This window comes from Lissotriton helveticus, chromosome 6, assembly GCF_964261635.1.
Source record: "Lissotriton helveticus chromosome 6, aLisHel1.1, whole genome shotgun sequence".
Classification (NCBI taxonomy): Eukaryota; Metazoa; Chordata; class Amphibia; order Caudata; family Salamandridae; genus Lissotriton; species Lissotriton helveticus.
The window spans coordinates 1,878,233,310-1,878,249,330 of NC_136067.1; the positions used below are offsets into that span (position 1 = coordinate 1,878,233,310).

Genomic DNA, 16,021 nt, shown 5'->3' on the forward strand with positions numbered 1-16,021 from the left:
TACGGTCAGACTCATGCTGTCGCCATTCTGAGTTCAACTCGAGGTCAGGTCCAAGTCCTTCCCTCAGTACGGTCAGACTCATACTGGCGCCATTCTGAGTTCAACTCGAGGTCAGGTCCAAGCCCATCCCTCAGTACGGTCAGACTCATGCTGGCGCCATTCTGAGTTCAACTCGAGGTCCGGTCCAAGTCCTTCCCTCAGTACGGTCAGACTCATGCTGGCGCCATGCTGAGTTCACCTCGAGGTCAGGTCCAAGTCCATCCCTCAGTATGGTCAGACTCATGCTGGCGCCATTCTGAGTTCAACTCGAGGTCCGGTCCAGGCCCATCCCTCAGTACGGTCAGACTCATGCTGGCGCCATGCTGAGTTCAACTCGAGGTGAGGTCCAAGTCCTTCCCTCAGTACGGTCAGACTCATACTGTCGCCATTCTGAGTTCAACTCGAGGTCAGGTCCAAGCCCATCCCTCAGTACGGTCAGACTCATGCTGGCGCCATTCTGAGTTCAACTCGAGGTCCGGTCCAAGTCCTTCCCTCAGTACGGTCAGACTCATACTGTCGCCATTTTGAGTTCAACTCGAGGTCAGGTCCAAGCCCATCCCTCATTACGGTCAGACTCATGTTGTCGCCATTCTGAGTTCAACTCGAGGTCAGGTCCAAGTCCTTCCCTCAGTACGGTCAGACTCATACTGGCGACATTCTGAGTTCAATTCGAGGTCAGGTCCAAGTCCTTCCCTCAGTACGGTCAGACTCATACTGGCACCATTCTGAGTTCAACTCGAGGTCAGGTCCAAGTCCTTCCCTCAGTAAGGTCAGACTCATACTGGCGCCATTCTGAGTTCAACTCGAGGTCAGGTCCAAGTCCAACCCTCAGTATGGTCAGACTCATGCTGGCGCCATGCTAAGTTCAACTCGAGGTCAGGTCCAAGTCCTTCCCTCAGTACGGTCAGACTCATACTGGCGACATTCTGAGTTCAATTCGAGGTCAGGTCCAAGTCCTTCCCTCAGTACGGTCAGACTCATACTGGCACCATTCTGAGTTCAACTCGAGGTCAGGTCCAAGTCCTTCCCTCAGTACGGTCAGACTCATACTGGCGCCATTCTGAGTTCAACTCGAGAGCAGGTCCAAGTCCAACCCTCAGTATGGTCAGACTCATGCTGGCGCCATGCTAAGTTCAACTCGAGGTCAGGTCCAAGTCCAACCCTCAGTATGGTCAGACTCATGCTGGCGCCATGCTAAGTTCAACTCGAGGTCAGGTCCAAGTCCAACCCTCAGTATGGTCAGACTCATGCTGGCGCCATGCTAAGTTCAACTCGAGGTCAGGTCCAAGTCCATCCCTGAGTATGGTCTGGGCTCCAGATTTCCTGATTCTGAAGGCCCAGCACAAATGTGGGAGGTTTGCCTTGGGCACACACATTTCTACGGTGTCACTTACCTCATATAGAGCACCTGCCAGAAGGACTCATAAAGTCTATTCAGAGAAAAATAACAGGGCTAAAGAGTCTGCCAAACAAAAACTGGGCACACGCTAGTCAAAGTCTGAAATGATTTATTCACAAAAGAAAAATTACCCATAAATCACAGATTTGGGTCTCATTGTAATCAAGCCTCATTGAATACCCTAACCATTTCATGCATGAATCATTATCTGAGTACCACTGAAGATAACCTTTGCATTTAATAGTTCATCTCTGACAGCATTATGTGGAAAAGTAAAGTAACCACTCACATTAACAGCACTGCCACTGAAGCTTGTTTCCAATAAAGAAATGACCTAGAGTGCACCCCCTAGACCATACTATTAAATAGAATTTAATAAATTGGTAAAATCCTTAAAACCAGGTTAACTTAATTAAATTGTGCCAAAATAGTTGCATTTCTAGGGAGCTACCAATGGTGTATGTCTTCCGTTACTCTTATGTGCAAAACTACAGGGACAGTAGCCGACCCGGCACCGACTTAAGCCTCGCCTCTTGTATTTGTCCGGTGCAGCTTAAATTCATCAATTTCGCTGGGCAGCTGAAATTCACCAATTTAGTTATGTTTAACTATCTAATACTACTAACAAACAAGCATTGACAAACTTAATAGAACTCACCTTTGTACCTTTTGGGTTTACAATTGGTGTTGGAAATTTTGATCAGACGCTGTACATCGGTCAACAAAAGGTGCAGTGACGAGCATTTCATAAACACTGATGTACGTGCATACATCATCACACATGTGAGCGCCTATGACATATTGCAGGTGCCTTTAAAAGATTTTTCTAATTTAATGTTACCTACACAAAAGCATTTCTTGTAAGCCACAGAAGCCGGCAGCAATTGGCTGCCAGTCCTTCCAAAAGAATTACATTTTTATTAAAAAAATAAGACTGCTTGGGATTGAGGAGGGGATCGGCAGAACAGCAGGTGGGAGGGAAGCAAGGAGTTTGGGGAACAGCTGCTCATAAGGGAGAAAGCAACCCGGGGTGTGCGGAAAGCAGCAGCAGAAAGCAACAGGGAGCGGGGGGATGGGTATTTAGCAGATGGGGAGGAGACTTGGAGCATGGAGTGCTTACCCAGTAAGAAAAAAGTACTTCCACAAAATTGAGCAATGTAAGGATACAAGTCAGCCATACAAAAGGGTGGTGAAGTTGATGTACTCCAGGGAACGACAAACACATGAAGAAGAAGGCAAGCCATTGAATAAGAAGCAAGCAAACAAACAAGAGTGACAATAAAGCTAACCAATAGGCTGTAAGCCCACTGTATGTCAAGTATATTTATTAAGCGCACATATCATCGTAGGCCCATGGCGCTTGCGTACAACTCCACTGGAGCTGAAGGACAGGAAAAGGGACTTGATAGATGATAAAATAGCCAAGTTTTTAGTTCCTTGCGGAATCGATTGTTATCTGTTACAGAGTAAATGAGAAGGAAGTTTATTCTAGAGAGTAGGTGAGTGAAAAGAAAAGGATCTCCCGCCATTCCTGGCGGTACGAATTTTACATGGGGTGAATAGAGATTTGGTGCTTGACCTGAGCGTCCTAGTTAGCTGTTACCAGCTGAGTCTTTTTGCGAACTAAGTGCTTGGTAAGTGCTGCTAATCTGGCAACTTGTCCTTTCTGGTAGGCGAGACCTAAAGATAGGCTACATCAGTGACATCCGCTGCTCTGTCTTTACTGAACAAAGCTGAAAAGCCTCGGAAACGAGTCTTACATATATTTTAATTAACATAGGCTTCAAATATGTCAGCGTTGCCTTATAACGTACTGATCATATCAACCAAACGCATAGTGCAGTCTCTGGTATTTTCATTCTGCAGTTGCATAATCTGTTGTGCGTTTCATTACACCTAGTCCCCTGCATTCTTTTAGCCTGCAGGATCCTGGGACAGCATCTCAATAGATAGTCTACATTTGGGCATCAACGACCATTCACAGGTAGGAGGATTTAACACAATCCTCCTCATACTGGTCAAACAGTGCTTCAGAGGATTTTTCATTTATAAAACTTTGTCAGCTTTGTAGAGTGCTTTCCTTGTCAGATATATATGTAAGTCTAAATGTTACGGTCATATTTTATGCCAAGGATGCCATCTTGTATCGCAGTGCCGTACACCAGGCTTGCTCACTTCTGCGCGATTTATAGACACAATCTCCTATGATCAAGGATGATTCTCTATTACCCAATATCAATGTTACAGTTACTATATTGTATGTAAGGTGTTTCATACGGGGGAGACGTGTTTGTAGATCACTATCAACAGGAATGGCCCTACCGTGTCAGGGACTGTCCGCTGCTTGTTATTGCAAATGAGACGCATGAAACTTTTTGTTAAAGGCGCCTTTTCCCAAAATCTCAATTTTCATGAAACTATTTTATACGAAAGTAGTTGGTTTATGAAGGATGGCTGCTCTTCCTTGCTTCAGGAGTTTAAGGGAATGCCATTTTTCGATCCTGGGTTCTGCGCTAATTCGGATGATAACACGCTGGCCAAACATGAAAAACAGTCCTGAGTTATGCCTGCTTCAGAGTGCCAGAGTGGCACATTCAACATCAATGATATCTATATTGAAGCAAAATATAAATTAGTTATTTGTAATTTTTGTGTTTGGGATTTTGAAAGCAATTCCACAGTTTTAAAAATGTTGATCCCTTTCATGGATTTGATGGAGGGTGGTTGAAAACTTTTTATGTAGCTATTCAAAATGGTCAATAGTTCTAGGATGCAGATACATTATTGATATGACCCAAATGGTTCTTTTGCAATTCCAGGAAAACATGCTGTTCTTTTAGTTGTTTTTTTCAAGTTGTTTCTTTTTTGGGGGGGGGTTGGAGGCCGGTTTCAGCTTCTGGCTATAATTCTAATGATAACTATTTACTTCCCAGCAAATTATGAAGGATCGGTGGATGAATGTCGGCTATGAAGATGAAGAACTGAAGCCATACACCGAGCCTGAAACAGATTTCAAAGACATGAAACGAATAGGTGCGTGCAGTATTTCAGTGGTTATTGTGCAATATATAAATGCACAGCCTCGATGTTGAAATGTCTTCTGCTTCCATAAGTAGGTTGTAAAAATGTACATTGGATATTTATTGGTATCAGTCTGTTCTAGAGAAGTTGCACACTTTCAGTGGAACTGTCAGCCATTCATTTATGCATTAATGCTGTTTAGTGAGGCGCAGAAATGGACATATTCGCTCATGGATCCAAATCTGCCCAGTTTCATAGACTCAATAAAGGCGGTGTTTATGACCATCTCTTTTCAGATAAATCTGAAAATGAAAAGAAAAAGTAGCCTTTTTTTTGTTTTTTCGTTTGATCCTATGTTTTTTGGGTCTACAGGTCATCTATAAATTGATCATAAAGTCAAAACATGGCAGGTCAGCCTAACTGGATTTTGTGGCAGATTGACATATCCCTGGCCGGAGCACCCACCATTCACACGTTACTCTTAAAATTATTGAGGCATATTGGACACGCTTTCTTTCTGCAATTTTTTTTCGAAATCCATACCATGCCTTCTAATTTAATAGAGTTTTCCTTATGGCTCTTGTTAAATGTGTTTAGATACTCTAAGCATCTTCAGCTTGTACATCTTACAATTGACATAGGATGTTGACCTATGTTCACCTCTTCAATAAGAGTTCCATCTGCTGCTATTTATCCAGTGCAAAACATTTAATGAGCAGCTCATTAGGTCTTTTTGATTTTGGGTATTTGGTTAGGTTATAGGACTGACATCACATATTGTTGACTCTCACTTGATTTTTGACCCCATACTATGACCAGATGGTCCACCATCTGCATGAACGAAACAACCTTTTCAGAATATATCCAACTTGGGCCATCTCATAATGTCTAAAAATATTTCAGGTAGCAGTTCTGGCATGTTCTGTGTCTATAATGTGCCTTAAGAATCTGTGAGGTATATATCGAATATTGTGCTCTTAAGTTTAAGCAGTTATAATTCAACTTGGGATTTAGCCAACATGTAGTGTTAGAGTGTTGCTGTAAGTCATTTAGACAATATTACTTCAACCCCTGCAACTTGAATAAAGTTCAAACGCTAAAAATGGAATGCTGGAAGAGTAGATGTAATTTTTATTTATCAAACAAATAACATTGTCTACAAAAGATGCCAGAACAACATCCATCTAGCATTTATCACGAAATCCTGGCTTAATCATCCTCACAGGCCATCATGGAGTCCCACTTCCCTGCATGATATGGCATCTTTAGAGAAGATTGAACTCGCACCGCTTGAGGTGGCGTAGGCCTCACTTATCGTAACTCATTACACCTATGATTTACTCTTTTAAAGTTCTATAGACCACCGAAACCTTACAAAAATCAATTGCAGAAACAATGAATGTATTGCACCCTCAATAATTACCTTCATAAGCAACATCTTCACTGGAGATTCAACACCGTCTGAGGTAATAATAATGACAGCATAAAAAGTCAGGTCTGTTGCTGCTTCTATAGCAAAACATTCAATATCTCTGCACCCTGCCTACTCATCTCAAAGGTAAAATCTAAAATCTGCAGCAAAAACAATAGAAATTGGTATAGCAAAGAACACGAAGTCTCAATTCACTCGAATAACAAAGACTCCAATGAAAAATGGAATCAAGTCACTGAGGCCTTCATTCTGCGTGGAACACCATATACCAGGAATGCTTATTAAAACAATGCCTAAAGTATTTGCCAAAATCTGGTGTTCAGTTGTCATATTCTCACAGAAGTATACCATTTCCCTGATGCCTTGAAACTGGGCCACGTCTCATCTCTTCCTTTTTTTAAAAATAAATGGCTGTTGGCCCTGCTGCACGCACCATTCTACTGATCAGTAACACATCTACCCTGGATGAGCAAAGTAATAGAAAATGCATAGCCAACAAGAAAATCTATTAGTAACCCATCAATCCATATTCCGTAAGCTTCAGTCAAAATTATTATTGATATCCGCCATAGGTTCATTAATGGAGAAGTGTGTCTACTAATGTTGCTAAACCTAGCAACACTTGGCACCATATATCATTAGAAGCTCATTGAGGAAGTGGAAGCAAGCATGGGTTTCTCAAGAACTGTAATAAAATGATTTGTTTCGTACCAAGAAAACAGAAAAGCAATGAAGATCGGTGACTTTTATTCGGAGATACTCACTGTGCCTTCGAAGATCCACAAGGCGTAATTCTGACTCCCACACGACTCAACTTATATGAGGGTTCTCTGAATGCAACACTTAAAAAGACTCTGAGGTGTTAGGGCAGAAATGACGCACAATTATACATGAAAATTACAGACTATGAAAATGTCTTCACCTTCAAAAACTCTGGTAAATGTACAAAATGGGTGTTGTTAAATTTCCTGACACCAAACCCAGAGAAGAGATCATTTATTTTGCTCAGCAAATACTTTACACCCAAAGTCGACATAAACTAGCTAATTGTACTCGGTGAGGCAGTATTCCCACACAACCAGAAACGAGAAGTAAAATACTCAGTCCCTTGGCTCAACCAAAACCTCCTCACGAACTCTCAGTGGAGCGAACCACCAAATGTGCGTAAACAGCACTTTACTTCCCAAACCCATTCTCACTAACCCTGATTTGCGGGCTCATATAGGTCGTTGTGGTCTCAAAAATGGGCTGCGGGAGTGCCCTGCTGACGGGGATGATGAAGACATCATCAGCATCCACAAAAGCCATCATTGTCCACTCTGCTGCTTGTATAAGTAACCATGTATGCCAAGAAATGTGATCACATTTCACTATCCTTGAAGACTTCCACTCGATCCAGGTTGAGGCAGAAATTACATTTAAAACCCATACCTGTCTTTCAAAGCTTTAATATTTGGCCAACCATCCTACCTTCACTCCCTACTACCCGTATCTGGGAGAGCAAGATTGCTGAGCCACAAACTGTCTGACTTAGAAGTAGGAAATTAAAATTCCACCAAACCTTATGAAAACCCTTCACTGGAGTGGCCCCCACTCTCTGGAACTCTTTACCGGACAATATCAGATGTGAAAAGAGCTTGGATGTGTCAGGAAAAAAATTAAAAACTTTTCGCTTTAAACAACATCTAAATGAACGACATCACCACCCGAATGTGTTCATGATTTAATACCCGTCCCAGCTCTTCCCCCGGCCCTACCGCCAATATCAATGCCGAAGAGATGTTAATGATCTTAACTGCAAATTTTGAATGGTACACCTAAATAGGTAAAGATATTTATCATAATTATTCGTGTGTACAGCGGTTTAATCGAGATTCTTGATGTTGCAGTGTACAACATCGAGTGGAGTTGAGATATATAAAAACCTTAAATAAATCAATACATATACGGCGAATACACCCTATCTCAAGTGCTATGGGGAGATGGCTTAGGGCACAGCCCTGTCATTTGCCTTGCTCAGAAGCACAGGAGAGCATGCTATCTATAACTGTTCATTTCATCTCAGGTTTCGTAAAGTTAGCCAATAGTTCATCAACTAAAATGAGGGCTGAAACCTCACTTTACGGTTGATTCAAGATGATGTAAATTTGTGCAAGCAAATGCCTTTTCAATGTTCACAGCCAGAGTAGCAAAAGATGTGTAAGTGGGAAGGATGAATTGTAGCTCATAAATACCACTTCCTGTGTTTTCCCACATGATCTGTAGTGTACTCTTGATCCTCGCACCATAGCGCTTTGAATGACTACTAGAGAGTTGTGGGGACATATTATATTTACTGCCTCATCTTCTTCATTTTCATAGAGTTGATGATCACCATGGGTTTTTCGAGAGAAGAAATAAATGAGTCTGTATTAAACCAAAAATATGATGAAGTCATGGCAACATACCTGCTTCTAGGCAAAAAGCCACCCGACGTAAGTCTGCTATTTCATTTTTGTGGCTTCTTTCTCTGTGAATATAATCTGCTGTTTCTAATGGGTACCTTCCGCCTGCAGGTTCTTAAGCTTCTAATTAATATTGATTAAACCTGTCACAAGGTTAGGACCGTGCATTTCTCTAGTTGTGGCATTGTCTAATTTGTGAATTGGAAACATGCATTAAGACTAGTGTGTGAGTAGGTTTCTGTTTTCATTCATTGTTTGGCTCCATTTTTCCTCTGTGTCGTGATTTCACTTTGCCCTGACTTCTCTCCCACTTCAACCACCAAGATTTTATGGACAGTTTCCCAAACTTTGTGAAAATCTCTGCTCATCCGTTGGTTATGTCCAGAGTCTGAAACCTGGCCATTCTGCGTTGTGCCTCCAAGGGAGCCATATCCATTCCACTGTTTTTTTTGGGGGTTCCTGGGGGCGCCAGGCCCTGTTCAAAGATAGCTGTGATCATTTCATCCACACTGTAAAGTCACTTAATCTTCATCTTGTGGCTCCTGTGCAGTGCCTAATTTGAGCCAGTGGTTTCCGATGCTCAGCACCGTCACTTAATCACGACACTGGGGCATTTTTTTGGGCACCAGTAAAGGACACATTCATTTTTGGTAAGCACGGGCAGATTAAATCATTTGTCCAGAATCACAGCATGTCGAGCTGGCGATGAGATTCAAATCTGGTATCCCAGCTCTGAAGGTGGCGGCTCAGGCCATTACGCCACACCCGCTCCCCATTTTTCTGGTTAGTAGTTGCCTCTGTTTTAGGTGGGCTAACAGCAGACTGGTGCAAGCTGCCTCCTGACGAGAGCCCCCACCTCCTCTTTTTTTTTATTTGACAAATTAACCACTGCTCCAGCTGGTCGGCATTGTTCATATTTCATTGATGGTACTTGGAGGAACTATCAGACGTCCTGAAACATGGATTCCAAGGATTCACCTTGAGTGTCTCTTCTGTCTTCTCACCCATGTCCTGCTACTTTGCCACCAACATCCCACTGTGGGGCATAACACTACACATGCCGGATTAGAATTCAGATAATCCACAGGCTTTACGATTATATCTTTGGGCTCTCCAGCTCTCCTCTGGTTAGAAAAAAATAGGACTCTATTTTGCGGATGTCTCTGCGGGCTGCAGTGGGATGGGATACTCAAATCCAGTTCCTCCACAGAACAAGTTATGGGTGTGCAGTGTGTCCTTTGCTGTTCCCAAACCACAGTCTAATCCTGGACATTCTTAATCCTGTGTAAGACTGGACATCTTCAAAAATGGTGGAGCTAGCTCAGAGCTCCGCTTTGTTGAGGATTTCCTCCAGCCTTGTTAGAGGCCTGAAGTTTTGAATTCTAATGGCCATTTTCTAACCTTATATTTGTATGTATGCCTTATGTTCATAAAATATTTGTTATGTAATTCAAACCCAAAAATATGTTCATATTTACTGTCCACCGTTTCCTATGTAATCAGGGTAAACCCTTTTTAGGTTGAGCTTCAATCGACCTGTTATGCCTACTCTGTGGGATTTGGCAAACCCACTGATTGCCATTGGTTACTATCTGTGGCATTCAGAAATTCTGGCTTCTTATTGGTGCATTTCTGTAAAAGTCCCTTCTTTGTGTGTTCAGCTCTCTTTCCAGCAATTTCAAACGCCATTACACAGTAGCATGTGATGGCCTCTCTTCCCTCCTCCTATCTGGCTATTGCAGGATGAGTGTTTTGTTTTGTCTTTGGGTTGCTGCCTGCGCTCCGACATATTTTCATGGAGTGCTGCCGAGCACTTGAGCCATTGCACTCCCTTCCACTCCCCGTTGTTTATTCTGGCACCCAGCCTCATGCAGCGCGAGGACCCCTGCTGTTTATTTAAATAAGTATGTCAAATCTGCCTGGAGAAGCTGCTGGTTTGGTCTGGCTCTGGGGCTCTCCACGCTTGAAGCGTCCGTCCTTTGGCCTTACGCTTAAGCTCACATGTGTCCGAGGGAAGATGTAGGCAAAAAAAGAAAACAAAAGGGAAGCGAAAAGTGACGTTTTTATTTTTCTCTACAAATTGTGCTGACGTGTGGAAGAGGATGCTTTGTCCCTTGCAGACGTGCATGTAGTGACCTGCTGGAAACTGTTCTAGTTGTCTGTGCCAGCCACTCCCCGAGGGCTGGCTTACACCCCAACCCACACCCATCCAACACAGGCGTCACAGGACATGCAACCATGTTAGTAAAAGGGGTCGGTGCATGTGTCCTGGACCAGTTCTATGAAGTATCATACTGTGTCTGAGTTTTTATTGTTTCTGCATTGGGGCCTATGGCCCCACAGTATTACATTGGCGGTGAGCAGGCTGAACCCGTGGTCGTAGCTGCCTTGTTGGTGGTGATTGGGGAGAGAGCAGCACGTGTCGCAGGCCCCCCCCCCCTGTTAGCAGGTGTAGGAAACGCCTGATTGCCTGCGGGGCATGTGAAGAGCCCCTGGGGTGACGGAGGTGATCAGGAGCCCACCCTACTTCGGCAGTGACTGGGCAGAACTCGGAGTGCCCGAAGACCTGCTAGTGCTGGGCACCGGGTCATGTCCACGGACTCCGCAATCATAAGCAAGCGCTGCGATATGGAAGGACACGTCCGGTCGTAGTGAGCACAGAGTCGCAAGCAGAAGACAGAATCCCGACAGCGAAGGGAGGACGGAGGCAACCTCCCTCCCAACAGGCAGGTGCCAGACCCTTCAGTGCTGTGTCGGTCAATAAGCTGCACCCACTGAGAAGCAGCAAAAGGAACTGTAGATTCGGCTCGACTAGAGTAATATTGCAGTAAGCACCACAAACAGTACAAGGCGCCTGCTTTGTCAAAAACGCACCGATGCAGCTCCACACACGTCAGAGCTTCCACAGGGCCGGCCCACTGATCCCCGTGTGAGTGACTGCGGGTGGCATGCTGGACCGACCGCTCCCCCGTGGAAGAGAAAAGTGCGGCCTGCTCAGAACTGTCAACGCGGGGAGAGGTGCTGGTACAGCCAGCACGAACGGTAACGTACAGGGCTGGAGTAGAGGGCCTGCCTCCATGGCATGAGACCCCTGCGCAACTTAACAAAAAAAAAACAATCCACTTACCATGTTGTGATGAAGAGAGAGACTGCTGTCCGGCATGAGGTTTCCGACTGCGTGGGGTCGGTGCGGGGCCATTGGCGATGGGCCCCCGCCTGTGGGGAAGGAGAGCGTGGCCAGCGGGAGTGCTGCGAGTACCAGAAGGGACCGTAATGTGAACCGCCTGCAGGCCGTAAGCAACGCACGGGAAAGCGCCACCTACAGGGAGCGGGAGGTATCACGACCTGCTGAGAAGGAAATATTTTTAAAGGGACCTTCGCAGCATCAGCGTGGCAGCAGAGGCAAGCGCCAACGGAGAAGTGTCCCTGCTGTCACAGTCGCCAACGGAGAAGGGAAGCTGGCATTACCTGCCCAGATGCTGTCCCGGTGTTGGGACAGAGAAACGCCACAAGGTGAGGAGTGGAGCACGCCCTGTAGGAGGATACGTGAATAAACTCAACTTAGCTGGAATGAGGAGGCAAAGGCCGGCAGAGTTCTTGGGACAGGCTTGGGAGGTCCAGAGCACAGTGTTCTTCAGGGAAGGAGGCCATATCGGGAAGCACAACCACCCACAACCTGACTCACTGTTCGTATGAGGCCCGCAGGCTCAGGAAAGCTCCCGGCAGAGAAACAGTGCTGGAGTGGCCATGGGTGCACCTGCTGCAAAGGAAAAGACTCAGTGCAAGGAGGCTGTAGACTAGAGCAGCAGTTGGTAACCGCACAAAGGGGGGTGAGTGGGGAACAGACTGAACAGAGGATGCAACATGCCCCTGGTGGACTGCCAAGTGTTAGGAACAGGACCAACTGGAAGGGTTTGCCCAGACCAGCTGAGAGGGCTGCATGACCCATGGGGATATAGAGTGGAAATGAGGACCGACTGTATTACCTAGTAGCGAGAGGTCCCCAAAGTAGCTCGATCCTGTCAACGCCAAGATAGCTTCCAGGAGGGTGTAAAGAAAACCATGTGAGTGCACAGGAAAGACCAGTGAGGTGGTAATGCTGCCTGCATTTGAAAGAGAGGTCACTGGCTAACAGAAACAATATCAGAGAAGCAGATTGTCAGGGCTGGAGTCGAGGAGTGAGCGCCCGGCGGGGAAGAGGGCCCATGTGGTCACACGGAGTGACTGAAAGAGTGGTGGCACGGCGCACAGCTGATTGTTTGTTTTAAGGTTTTCCGTATTTAAAGGGTTTATAGAAGTTTCGGGTGCTCCGCCAAGAGACGCAACCGGCCGGGTACGTCGTGTAAAGTACTTGGTTGAGTGCGTTACAAGGGGAGTAAACGCATCCTTGGAGTTGGGCACACTCGTTGGGTTCGTCACGAAAGGGACAGACTCCAAAAAAGATTATAACATTTGATTTATTGGTTCAAAGGTTTTTCTTTCATTGATTTTCAAGGTTTTGATGAGTTCATATATTCCGATTTTTTATTCAAATCATAAGAATCAATACAAACAGATTTCAAGGAACGATGCTCCAATGCATTTCGGGCAATGGAGGCCCTTTTTCAAGGAGCTGTATCTGTTTCGAAGCAGGAGGATTGACTCATAAATTGAAAATGCTCGGTGAATGGATTCGGATATTCCGTGAGTCCTTCGCGACTTTCACGGAATATCCGAATCCATTCACCGAGCATTTTCAATTTACGAGTCAATCCTCCTGCTTCAAAACGGATACAGCTCCTTGAAAAAGGGCATCCATTGCCCGAAATGCATTGGAGCATCGTTCCTTGAAATCTGTTTGTATTGATTCTTATGATTTGAATAAAAAATCGGAATATATGAACTCATCAAAACCTTGAAAATCAATAAAAGAAAAACCTTTGAACCAATAAATCAAATGTTATAATCTTTTTTGGAGTCTGTCCCTTTCGTGACGAACCCAACGAGTGTGCCCAACTCCAAGGATGCGTCACACGGAGTGAGACATCCAGTGACGCCGCCCGAGGGGAGGTTGCAGCGAGAGAGGCACATCAGCGTGGCAATGAGGCACCAGAAACATGTTCTAGATGGTAAGAGATCTGCAAGGGGTCAGCGAGTGAAGATGACCTGCCAGAGGTCAGCAAGGATGACTTGCCAGAGGTCTCCGAGGATGACCTGCCAGAGGTCAGCGAGGATGACCTGCCAGAGGTCAACGAGGATGACCTGCCAGAGGTCAGCGAGGATGACCTGCTAGAGGTCAGCAAAGAGTCAACCTGCCAACGGTCAGGGAGAAGATGACCTGCCAACGGTCAGGAAGAAGACGACCTGCCAGAAGTCAGAGAAGATGACCTGCCAGAGGTCAGAGAAGACGACCTGCCAGAGGTCAGAGAAGACCTACCAGAGGTCAGAGAAGATGACCTACCAGAGGTCAGAGAAGACAACCTGCCAGAGGTCAGAGAAGAGGTGACTTGAGTGAGCTCAGAGAAGAGGTGACTTGAGTGAGGTCAGAGAAGAGGTGACTTGAGAGAGGTCAGAGAAGAGGTGACCTGAGAGAGGTCAGAGAAGAGGTGACCTGAGAGTGGTCAGAGAAGCAATGACCTGTGAAAGGTCTGAGAAGATGACAGAGGAGAAGTCTGACAAGATGACTGAGGAACAGTCTGACAAGATGACAGAGGAGAGGTCAGTGAAGAGGACCATGGAGAGGTCAGTGAAGAGGACCATGGAGAGGTCAGTGAAGAGGATCATGGAGAGGTCAGTGAAGATGACAGAGGAGAGGTCTGACAAGATCGACGTATGAAAGCCTGCGAGAAGTAGTGAAAGGAAGAAGGTTGTGACGACCGGTCTGGTCACCGAACAAAGAGAATGCATTGTCCTAGGGGTAGGACAGGACCAGGAAGACCCGTGTGAAGTGCACGTCAAAGGGAGAGGCCTAGTTGGAGAAGAAGTGCAAGACCTGATGGGACTAGACCGTGTCGCCAAGTGAAAGAACCATAAAGAGGAAATTGTGTTGCATGAGGCCACCGCAAAAGTTTAAAGAAGAGAAGAAAAATGAAAGAAAAGAGGACTGCGTGATGAGACATCTGGCACACCAGAAGGTAAAGAGGACGACTGAGTGTGAGAACATCTGGAATGGAGCACAGTACCTTGGTAACATGGGTGGCACCATGAGAAGCTAGCCATTCAGGAGTCTTCATAACGCCAAGCAAACCTGGTGACTGCAGAGGTGAGCAATCTGAACAATTTGCAACATTCACCTTTGTGGTCGCAAAGGAGACTGGATGGTGAGACTGCTTGGACATCCTGAAGAAGAGGATCCGACCACTTCACACTAGACCGTGGCGACCCAGGGGCAAAGGCTTCCAGGACGCCGGTGAGAGCGGGTTCCGCCACGAGAGATGAGTCTACAGCCGCTCCTGTGCAGGTCCCAGAAAACGAAGATCTTGTGCTAAGTGGCTGGAGTAATCCTATTAAGAAACAACTACCCTTCAGGTGGAGCGAGGGACTTGGAGGTGGGACTTGTAGCGTTTCCTCCACTAACCCAGAGGGTTGCGTTGGAGTGACACGACGAAGCACACCCAGTCCAGTGGAAGCTGGGTGAAGCGGGCCTCTGGGACATCCCGTGAGAGGGGAACACCCGGGACAGGGTGATCCTGATGAGAGAGGGATGTTTGTAACTACGCTGCCCTTCTGTATCTATAAGCTTTACGGCGGAAGTCCCGCCACTGATTTGCCTGTGACAGTTGCTTTACCTCTGCACATTACAATACTCTGGTATAAACCCGCTCTATTGCATCTATATTCCTCTGTATACTACTAGAAAGCCGAATTGCAATGTGAGCCACTACGAGCCAATGAAGTGCTTTCAGAGTGGGGTGTGTGCCTCCCTTCTTTGCAGCAAGACACTTTCCAGATTCCTTTTTGGCAGACCCTTCACTATTGTAGTAATTTGAATAGACTGGAGCAGTGGGTATTTAGGTTAAACTGTAAATTAGACCTCTAGGCCACACTGAAAAAAATTTGGCCCAATGAATCCACATGTCGCTCTGCTGAAGCACAGATCACCTGGCTCGCATTTTTGCCAGAGAGGCAGCCGGGTTGACACAAAAGCCATGGGTCGTACCAAGGATTACAAGCTGCTGCCATTAGGCCTTTGTAGAGTCATGGCTACAGGCCAGCAACAGTAGCAAGGCAAATGGCAGAGGTTTGGAAACCTAGGAAGAATCAACATGCTGGTATACATTTGACATGGGTTTTAAGGGACCTGGCGGAGGGCTGTCGCCATGTACTCGCTCCTGGCCGGGAGGCTGCCTTTTTGTGAAGATCTAATTAAGTATTTACCTCAATGGATCAAAGTCCTACAAGTGTCTATGTTATAATGACGAGCTAAGACATAGTGTAGTGGACTGGATATTTTTTTAAAAACACGTTTTTCTGTGTAATCGTGGTTCTGTGCAGAAACTGCAGACGACCCGAACTATTCACACCATCTCCTGAGTTCACTTAGATAACACACAGCATGCTTACTTCACAACTACACTTAGAAATACGAGTAACGGTAGCGGGGACTCAATGGCAGCCGGAGGGTTTAATGCTTCAAGTAGAAACCTTCAGAGGAGCAGGATGACATTTAGACACAAATAAAGGAAACGTAATCCGACTTCGAGGTCT

The 16,021-nt window shown here is 45.6% G+C and overlaps 1 protein-coding gene across 4 annotated transcripts in view; it reads left to right on the forward strand.

The window, feature by feature from the left end:
- MARK1 (microtubule affinity regulating kinase 1) overlaps positions 1-16,021 on the forward strand; it is a 492,874-nt gene that overhangs the window by 393,561 nt on the left and 83,292 nt on the right. For all 4 annotated transcript variants that reach the window (XM_078649810.1, XM_078649807.1, XM_078649809.1 and 1 more), the window contains exons 10-11: positions 4,372-4,471; positions 8,253-8,365. In XM_078649810.1, the coding sequence (XP_078505936.1) occupies positions 4,372-4,471; positions 8,253-8,365 (213 nt within the window). The remainder of the gene's footprint in view (positions 1-4,371; positions 4,472-8,252; positions 8,366-16,021) is intronic.